Source organism: Coffea arabica, chromosome 3c (genome assembly GCF_036785885.1).
Source record: "Coffea arabica cultivar ET-39 chromosome 3c, Coffea Arabica ET-39 HiFi, whole genome shotgun sequence".
NCBI lineage: Eukaryota > Viridiplantae > Streptophyta > Magnoliopsida > Gentianales > Rubiaceae > Coffea > Coffea arabica.
Genome location: NC_092314.1, coordinates 13561195 through 13571325, shown reverse-complemented (window position 1 = coordinate 13571325; position 10131 = coordinate 13561195). Strand labels below are relative to the sequence as shown.

Genomic DNA, 10131 nt, shown 5'->3' with positions numbered 1-10131 from the left:
AAGCGCCCATTCCGCAATCCTGATGTTTGGGTGCATCCTAGCTGTAACTTCAATCCCCCAGTGAGACCTGGCCATAATGACTTATTGTAGCCACGTCCAGATTAATGGTACCCTCTTCTACATGATCCTGATGATGCTCTTCTTGGTTGGAAGTTGTTTCTCCTGTGCTCAGACTGGGTTTAATGTTTATGATTTCCACTTGCTCCAGCCATTCCTTTTGAGCTTTCCCAATTGTCCTAGCTGGTGAGCAGCTGCTTATGTTTTCAAATTCCTTCTTATTCCTTTCTTTCCACACTTGCCATAAGATGGTCGCAGTTAGTCCAATATGCTCCATCCCCCTTGGCCTCTTCCTTGCCTCTGAGATTTGAGTCCACCAACGTTTGAAGTCTCCTTGTTGGTCTACCACTCCATCTCCAGAATTTCTGTAGTTAACTCCAGAATTTCTCTTCCTCCTTGTAGTCCAATTTTTTGGCATAAGTTTTGCACTTCCAAAACAACTATGATCAAGCAATATGCATCTTGAACAAATGCTGCTATGGACTACTCCAACCTGATGAAGCCACGCAAGTCCTCTAGCAATCCCAACTGCTATTTTCACACTCATAGGCCATTCTATGCACTTGACCTTGCCGTTTTGAGCAGAAAAGAGGAGATCATGGAGGTTTCCATTCGACATGTATTTATAGGCTAAAAGTCTGCTGTTAATTTCATAGCAGAAGCCTATGAGTGGTACGAAATTGCAATGTCTCATCCTCCCAATAGTCATGAGCTCAGACATAAATTCTTGATCGAAATCATATGAGTTATGGAGTTTCTTGACGGCAAGAAACCAACCATTTTGGAGTATTGCCTTGTACATTGTCCCCAATTTCCCCGTTCCAATTATATTCATACAGTGGAAATCATCAGTTGCCTTGCTGAGTTCTTCGAAACTCATTCTTGTTACATGTTTTTCCAGTGCCATAATCTATCATTAGAGCAAAAGCATTACTGCAAAATATATACTCCTTAAGGAGCTTCACTTATGCCAAAAAAATTTTGGTTGTAAATATGATCTGAAAAATGGAGAGCACTCATGAAGTGGTAAAAGAAAGAAAACAGTTAGCTGCTTAATCATAACCAAAAAAAGAAAACAAAACTAGTTATAGGATGTTCAATTTAATTCATATATACGCCCGTGTAACTTAAAGTTCATTGTCTGTCTATAGTAAAACAAAACTGTGTGCTAGCAAGTTTATACTAAAACTTGAATGAATTAATTGATCAAACCTTTTAAGTTTTACCCACAAAAAAAAAGGGAATCTTCTTTCTTGATCAAAGAATATTTTATTTCTTGGAACAGGGAGTGCGATAGAATTGGAAATAGTACGGATCTTTCCACAAGCTTATGTACTCAATTTGGTTATAGGGAATGAAGTTACCTTAGAGTCTTGGATTCTCCAATTCGAAGTTAAAAGTCGTGGTCCTTGAGAAGCTGCAGTCTCTTGTTTTTTCTCATTCTTGCTCTTTAGTTTTCTTGCACTCAGGATGGGCACAATAAACAAGTTAAGAACTAGAGCCAAGATGGTAGAAAGCACCCATCCAACCACAAAACCACTTGTGAAGAGGATTTTGTCATGTTTCTTTGTTTCTGAATTAGACTTACAAGGCTCTAAAGGATCACCACAAAGTCCCAAATTATTTGCACAGCTTTCAGAAAGTATAGTTGCGCTAATAAAATTAGGGACTGGGCCAGATAAAAGATTGTTGGAAACATTAAAAGTCTTCAAGCGATCTAATAGGCCAATTTCTGGTCAACCAATTCTACGATGAAGTACTACTCTATCCTGATGAAGCCACGTAATGCCTTTTGCAATCCAATTGCAATTTTTACCACAAACCTCAAAATTAGGATTGAGCAGAAAAGAGAAGATCATTGAGGTTTCCTTTTGACATGAATTTGTAGATCAAAAGTCTGCTGTTAATTTCCAAATTGCGCTGTGTTATTTTCCCAAGAATCATGAGCTCAGACATAAATTGTTAATCAATTCTGTCAAAATGATGGATTTTCAACCTCAGATAGAAAAAAAAAAAGGAAAAGAAAAAAGATAACCCAGTTTTTTTTTTTTTTGGTAACCCGAAACATGCCCGACCCGATCCCTTTGGACCCAAGCCGGCACACCAAACCAGAGGGAAGCCGACAGCCCCATACAGTTTATCCGGACGAGTCAGGATGTGCGATGCACCGGGCACAAATCGAACCCTGGTCAATGGAGAAGCCAGCAACACAAGGCCGACCCCTCAACCGCTGCGTCATACGCCCTGAGGGCAAACCGAGTTTCTTGATGGCAAAAAACCAATCATTTTGCGGTGATACCTTCGTACATTGTCCCTATTTTCCAAGTCCCAATTCAGCAAATAGACACATGTTTGAAAAGAAATACCACACAACCATCACTAAATTCACCAAAACGAAATTACACAAAATATACCAACAGCAAAATATCCGAATAACCTTTGTGCTGCACAGTGTACGAACCTCATTCATTGTTTCCAATTTTTTCAACTTTTACCTCCATCTTCCACCAAAACACCAAAGAAAGCCAGACCGCATAGATGACCAACTACAATCTCAAGTGGAAAAACTCCCTGATGATATCATTAAGAAAAAATAGAGCAATGATTAGTTGTTTGCTCATCAATATCATTAAAAGAGAAAAAAAAAAAGCAAGAATTATTTGTTTGTTCATCAATTTCAATGTGCTCGTGCATGCAGTATAGGCAACTGAAGTACAAAAAAGCCACCGAAAGGTACATATAAATTAAACTCCCTTAAATGAAAAAAGCATGTTTATTTCTACAAGCCAATTAATGGTAACGACAAAAAAAAATTACCAGATATTGCAACCAGCTTGATGCCCTTCAACCTATGATGATGACCTTCAGATTCTCATTTCCATAATTTTTCTGTGCTTCTTCAATTTTCCGTACTAAAGAGTCAACACCATCTCTGCAAAATCTGACCTTAATTGTTGCAAGAGTAGATATACGCCCTAAACAAGCAGGCACCATTTCCAAATTAGAATTTTTGAGGAGTTTTAATTGCTGAAGGCACGGGAAGTAATCATCACTGTGAGGGTCTGTCTCTGTCCACTCCACAAAGTCTAATTCAGACAAAGTCAAGACCCTGAGTTTAGGGAATCCTCCTTCCATCAGCTCCCATTTTTGGCCCTCCATTGACTGAACTCTTAATTTGAGGACTTCAAGATTGGGTAGTTGTTCAATCAATGACATTTTCCTACAGGGAAGGCCCAGGAAGGAAAGACACAACTTTTTCAAATTCATGGGAAAAGAAAGCTCGACATGTTCTCGTGAACCTGAGAAGTTGAAGCTCCCCAAGGTGAGTGATTCTAGGCATTCTAGCTGACTCATGTTGCGGCATGCTCTATTTAGTGCATTTAGTGCCAAACAGAAAATTTTAAGTCGGCGAACGTTGGGAATCCTTCTCAATATGTTCTCTCCCCCTTGATCAAAATAAATACACAGAGTAGAGAGTGTGTCTAAATTGGAGAGGTTTTCAACAACATTATTGTCATTGGAAGAAAGACCAATAGCAACGTCACCCCTTACATAGACATGCCTCAAATTCTTCATGTTCCAGATGCTATCTGGCAATGAAACCGTCATGCAAGAATTTAGAATGAAGGTTTCCAAATGTGAGAGCTTGGCTATAGATGGTGGAATGAATTCCATGGTCCGACCTTTAAGGGCTAAGTACCTCAAACAAAGAAGTGATTCGACTTCAGTTGGAAGCTCCTTCAGCCTCAGGTTAATGTCCTCTAAATTCAAAACTTCAAGATGTTTGTAGATGCAAAAAAGGAATGAGATGTTACGCAACTCAAACTCATCTCCTGGAGTAGCATCAAAGAATAGCAGAGTACCTAAATGTGGACAAAATAGCTTTGACTTTATAAAATCTTCTCCACTGGAGCAAATGGACAATCGATGTAGGTAGGGAGGTACATTAAAGGTAGAAAGCTCATCATATCCTCGCAGGACCTGAAGAAAATTCTTTGCCTTTGCCTCTGTCTTACAGAACTCAAATATCAAATCGTGAATGTAACAAGTTTTGACTCCACCAATGGACCTGCTTTCACTTGCCATAACTAAATTTCGACCAATTAGGTCCATCAGATATTCTTCTGCAGTGTCCTCTGACCTCTTTCCTTCAACTTTTTCCACAAAGCCTTCTGCAATCCATAGACGCATCAAATTCTTGGCACCAATTTTTTCATCTTCTCGAAATGCAGCAAAATACAGCAAGCATGCCTTCAAGTGATATGGTAAATGCTCATAACTGAGCTCCAATGACTTCTTGCACTGGTCTGTACCAGACACCATGGTCGAAGTTAAACTTTCAGCAAATTCTTCCCAAACACAAATATCACGCTCTATAGTTGCTAGGACTCCAGCTACAACAACAAGTGCAAGTGGCAATCCCCTGCACTTTTTGGCAATCTCCATTCCCAATCCATGCAATGCTTGAGGACAATCTTCTTTTCCAAATACCTTCTTCTGAAGTAATTCAAAACTTTCTTTCTCACTGAGTGGGCGAAGATAGTGAGGTTCTCCACCATATTGAACCTGTGAAGCTACATTAGAAGATCGACTCGTGAAGATGATTCTACTTCCATTCTTGTCATTCGGGAATGCAATTCCCAGCTCATTCCATACCTTAATGTCCCAGACATCATCAAAAACAACTAGATACCTCTTCGTCTTCAGCCTTTGATAGAGCTTGTGAAGCAATTCATGTTCATTCAAGTTTTTAAGCTCTTTGTCCATCCTTGACCGTTTTCCATCGGAACACAAAATTTGTATTAACAAGCTTTTCATGTTAAATTCTTGAGAAACAGTGCACCAAAGACGAATGTGGAAGTTACAGATTACTGAACTATCATTGTAAACTTTTTTGGCTAAAGTCGTCTTACCAAGCCCAGCCATTCCCACAATGGGAACAATTTCCACCTGTTCTGGTCCCCACATAAGTCGTTCAATTACTTTTGCTGCCTCATCATCAAGACCAACCATGACTTCATGGGCTATTGGCATTTTACATTTTGATAGCATGCGGCTGGAAGTCTGGCTAACTTCTGGTGCTCTTAAGCTATGAGAGGAATCAGGAAGACTCTCTATAGTACTTGGGCCACTGATCTGATCCTTAAAATGCTTGATATGGATGTTGGTATTGGCCAGCATATCACAAAAATCAAGAACCTGGGTGGATTCTGAGAAGCTAACTTCTCCTTCTATCACTCTGCTCAGAGTGGGCGAGAATAGTATAATCCCTACCTCACTAAGGAGAGCTCCAATTTTTTCATTTTGTTCATCCATCATCTCATGATGCTCCCTTAAAATCCTTCTCAAGAATCTCAGTCGTGCATAGAGTATGTGCATTTCATCATTCATAGAATCCATAAAACTTGAACTGTAGCATAACAGCTCCCAGAGACAACTTATAAGAGAATCATTGAAGTTGCTCAGTATCTGCTTATCCTGCATCCTTGGTGTATGTAACGATGCTGAGCAGTATGAAGCTCTAAATACTTCCATATAAGTCTCGTAGACATGAAAATCAACAGCTCTGATCTTCTGTTGTTGTTCATATATCTGCATTTCCTCAGCATCATCGCAATAAGAACACATGCAAGAGAGGCCTGCTGCGTTCAAAGCCACCACTTCAAAGTGCGCCAATAGCAAGGCAGGAATATCTGCAGTTCCTCGCATTTTGGCAAAGGGAATGAAGCTTTTCAAGAATGTCAGCTTTGCTTCAAGGGCTTGGACTTGAGCACTCAAAGTAGCAGAAATAGACGATTCACCAAGTGCCCAATCCAACTTCAAGGGCTTCAAATCTGCTAGATTTTGTAGGATGAGGTCTATGAATTCCAACAGTTCATCATCTGTCATACAAGAATTTGATTGAAATGACCTGCTGCTTGCCAAAGCAAAGTAAATTTGGATGATTTCTTGCTTCAGTGATTTGATCTGTTTCTCAAGTTCCCTGAACATGCTATTATAACTACCAATAGTATAGTTCTCAATTTCTGATCTAAGGGAAAGAGAGTGAATATCCTCCTCATATTTGTGAAAGGTATCTTCGATACAAGATAAGAAAGATGGAAGACTCACCTTCTTCACAACATTGTCAGATTGCAAGTACAAATGAACAAGGCTCCACTTTCTTGCACACATAACAAATGTTTTGAGAAATTTCATGTGTTTGATTGCATCGAAAGTAACATCGAAAGGAACGTACCGGTTTCGTAAGCTGTTCAGAAGCAACTCTAGAACAAGCAAGACACGATCGATGCTGCAAGTGGAGGCCATCTCCATCTCTTATGGAGGGATTTTCGTCAGTTTCAGTCTCAAATTCTAAGAGAGAAACAAATCTCACTAACTGCAGAGCTAGCAAAGTATTTCTTTGTTTCTGGTGAGAAGGTGAAGAAGAGTATTGAGATAATCAACTATTCAACTAGGTGGAATTGGCATGAAGGTGGACCCCAGGCAATGATAATCAATTATTCAACTAGCTGGGATTGGAGCTAGGCACCCAAAATCCAAATTTATCTTGAACTAATTACAAATGGAGGAAATTGATAAACAAGATTAGTTGACTCTGTCATCAACATTTTATTAGGGAAATTTGATATTAGGGGTAACATAAAGGTCTATGTTTTAAGACAATAACAGCAGTGGTTAGGGTGATTTAAGGCACTTTGATGATTTTATTGTCCAAAGCAAGAGTGGTCCAGACGGATCAGCTTTATATTGGCTCAATAAAGCAAAAAAGGAAAAACCACTTGCAGACACATTCAAGTGCTTGTGGACCTTTCACAAGTAGCGGGTCCGGTTTCATAGAATTATTGGGAATTATTGTGTTCCATTCCCACAAGATGGGGTCTCGGTTTTTATTGAGCGTCCCTGTTTTTGCAATAATTCCACCATCTTGTCACGAGGCAATCAGTTTAATATTTTTGTTTTTGCTTCAAGCATCCACAGTTTAATATGTTAAACTTTATAATTAGGAAGAAGAGAAAATAAAGAAACATCAAAATATAAATGATCCAAGAGACATCAAAATATAAATGATCAAAATATAATGAGCCTTCAAGCTAGCTCTCTAATTTTCTTCAATTGTTTTCTTTCTTGAGCAAACCACTAAATTTGATCACTTTCTCTTCTAATTCTCTTGTATTAATAATCATGACCATTGATCTTGGAGATTAATAACCATGACCAACAAAGTAAAAAGTATGAGAAAAAAAATTGAGGGCTTCTTCAACCCTAAATTGAGGGAATTACAATAATAAATGTAAACTCTAAGATGATAAATATAAACAGTAAAACGATAACTTGCAAAATTAATGTTACCAATATACAATGGTCAAAGAAAATGATTGGATTAAAGAAGTGAAAATTGCTACTAATTAGTAGTAGTACTTCTTTTCAAGAGTCAGGACTTAAATGCACGCTAATTATTTGTACAAAATTATCTACTTATTTCATAAATACATTTTTCAATCATATTTTTATTTCATATATATCACATCAAAAAAGTGTTTTGGATCCACGTGGAGAATTCGATAGATTGGTGAAGACCGGATAGTGTTCTGGTCAAGCATGGCTCGCGGACGATCCCTTTTCTTGTTCTTTAATTCAAGTTTCGGCCTTCAATTAAGGAGCAATGTTTTAGATGGGTGAAGATATCATTCACAATGTGTAACCGATCTCTAGCCTTGTGATTCTTACTTGCTCCATTTTTTATATGCGAGCAACTCTACTCAGGTTTTTGGAGACTCAAATGATACAGTGGGAGAGAATTCGAATTCAAAATTTCTTATTTATACTTTTTCTCTAAACCACCCAATCCATCTATTTCTTCTTGGCCGATTGATATATGTCCCATGAATATTTTCATATTCTCTTTTGATTAAATTTAAGGAATAATTTCAAAAACCTTCCCTGAGGTTTCTAACAATTTCAGTGAGATTCCTTGAGATTTTAAAAATTACACTTACCTTCCTTGCCCATTTAAAATGATAATATTAGTCTTACCATTTTAATAAAACTCCATTGTTGGGTATGCATATAGAAAGAATGATATTTATAATTATTTTTTCTTTTTCTTTTCTCTTCTTGTTCCTCTTTTTTTCATATTTTACAAGTAAAACTACAGAACTATAAGCTATAAATATTGCTTCTAGTCATTATCATTACCAAATGTTGAATTAGTGACCTTTTTTTGACAACTTTGAATCTGGTCTAATTTTTTGTTGATCTTTTTTTTTTCTTTGCACCAAAAATAACAGTGTTTTAAAAAGAAACTATCCAAAACTACTACTAAATTATTGATACCTCTAACATTTCAAAAATCTACAAACTCTAAAACAATTATGATAATACTTTCTTCTCCAACCTTCAGGGAATATGTATCCCCAGTAAAGCACTATGTACAGTAGCCTGTCATAGTGATAAAACCATTGCAATAATTGTTTATTAAATAAAAAATACAGGTATTGAAAATTTGATGCTTTTTCTTTATATTTGATGCTATACATTTTACAATTGTTTTGGAAAGCAATATAAACGATATAAACCAAGGACATTTTAGGATGTTCGTTTAAATTTTTGACCATGTCTAAGGTTTGATTGCCAAATGTGTCAAATCAAGGGAGATAAATACAAATTTTAAAAGTCCAAGAGAGCTCAGTGAAACTATTGAAAACCTTAGAGGAGGTTTATGAAATTATCCCTACTTATAGTCAACTTTGAAGTGCTACAATCAACATATGGGCAACGAGAATAAACTCCTAACTATGAAAGTACATGACTTGGAATGATTATCACAAAACCACTAATATTCCTCACCTTGGTTCCTAAAACTTATTGGGCCACACAGGATCATTTAGAGGTGGGCTGAAGTGAGAAAAAGTCCACAACACACCACAACTTTTAATTGGGAAAGTTTTGGACTTTTTATTTAGTGTTCGAAAGGCTTAGTATATGGCGTTTGAAAGCCGCACAATTTAGTTCATTGAACCCGAGTTTTGACCCTTTTGGGATCAAATATTGTTTGGGGTATCAACAATTATCGTTTATTACACCCATCAGCATGACGATTGGTAGTTGCCAGTTTTGTTTGGAGGAAAATATTCCATGTGAACTTTAATAAGTCACGGTAGGCTTTATTTGTAGCTTAAGCTTGTGAGGTGAATTTGCCAATTTGTTAATGTCTTGAGCTAAGTTTTTGCCTGCAGCCTAGTTACGTGTCGCGTATGGTATTTGTTTTGGAAGCATTGGTATTTGACAACTAAGGCAACTAATAATCTTCTCCGAATATGTATTGGCTCATTTGGCTGTTTTGAAGCCAACCGCAAGTCAAAAGGTAAGTGGTCTCATGATTTCTTACAGAGTTGAAGCCACAGGAATTATGATTCTGTGCACAAATCAACTTGGTATTATGTGCTCCTTTTGTCTAGTTAATAGTGGTAACAATCATCTAAGTTCTAGGATTAGTCTATATGCCTTAGGCATCACAATCGATGAGGAACTTTTGTTTCCTCAGTGTTAAACACACTGATTGTAAAGTTATCTCGAGCCTTTGCTCGCACTTATACATGTTTTGGAAGTAATATAATCAAATATCGTTTCGGAAAAAAAAAAAAAATGGCGGTGTGAAGCTAGAATGCAAAGTTTGGGTTTTTTAATGGACCAAGTATTCTACAAAATTGTGATTCTAATGGATTTCATTAGTGAAAAGTCTCGCAAATCAAGGTTAATACTTCAAGCCTTGTCTTTGGCAGTTGTCAAGCAATGCCTTGCCAAGTCTTGAAGTGGGGCATTTATAGACGAAAAAATTTATTTAATCAAGACTAAATAAATTAAGTTAAATAATAGAACTTCATTATGTTTTGGACTGGTAAATTGGGTCAATATTATATGGGTTATTAAATCAAATTAAATTTGTGATGTCCATTTAAATTGAAGTGGATTAATTGATTTATTAATTCACAATGGACTATTTGGGCAAATCCACTATTTAAACCCAAGTTAAATGGATTTATTGAGAATTTTGACGCACGTATCAGTGTC

General features: G+C 37.1%; 1 protein-coding gene across 4 annotated transcripts; it reads right to left on the bottom strand.

The window, feature by feature from the left end:
- Nucleotides 1–2005: 2005 nt before the first annotated feature.
- Nucleotides 2006–6673, bottom strand: LOC113734699 (putative late blight resistance protein homolog R1A-3). Of its 4 annotated transcripts, none has more exons than XR_003459365.2 (3): nt 2875–6673; nt 2519–2628; nt 2006–2371 (listed from the first exon to the last, which is right to left on the bottom strand). XR_003459365.2 is itself a non-coding variant. In XM_072082303.1 (3 exons), exon 2 carries the CDS (start codon nt 5764–5766, stop codon nt 2902–2904), a length of 2865 nt encoding a protein of 954 aa, XP_071938404.1. In that variant the 5' UTR covers nt 5767–5939; nt 6296–6668; the 3' UTR covers nt 2296–2628; nt 2875–2901. The 4 variants fall into 4 exon arrangements, 3 of the variants coding, with proteins under 3 accessions (XP_071938404.1, XP_027117150.1, XP_027117149.1); XM_072082303.1 differs by having other exon boundaries at nt 2296–2628; nt 2875–5939; nt 6296–6668; XM_027261349.2 differs by having other exon boundaries at nt 2296–2628; nt 2875–5939; nt 6169–6305.
- Between the last annotated feature and the right edge of the window lie 3458 nt (nt 6674–10131).

Bases quoted from the DNA above. Each gene is read 5' to 3' on its own strand.
- LOC113734699 (XM_027261348.2), bottom strand. From the start codon at position 6,372: ATGGAGATGGCCTCCACTTGCAGCATCGATCGTGTCTTGCTTGTTCTA.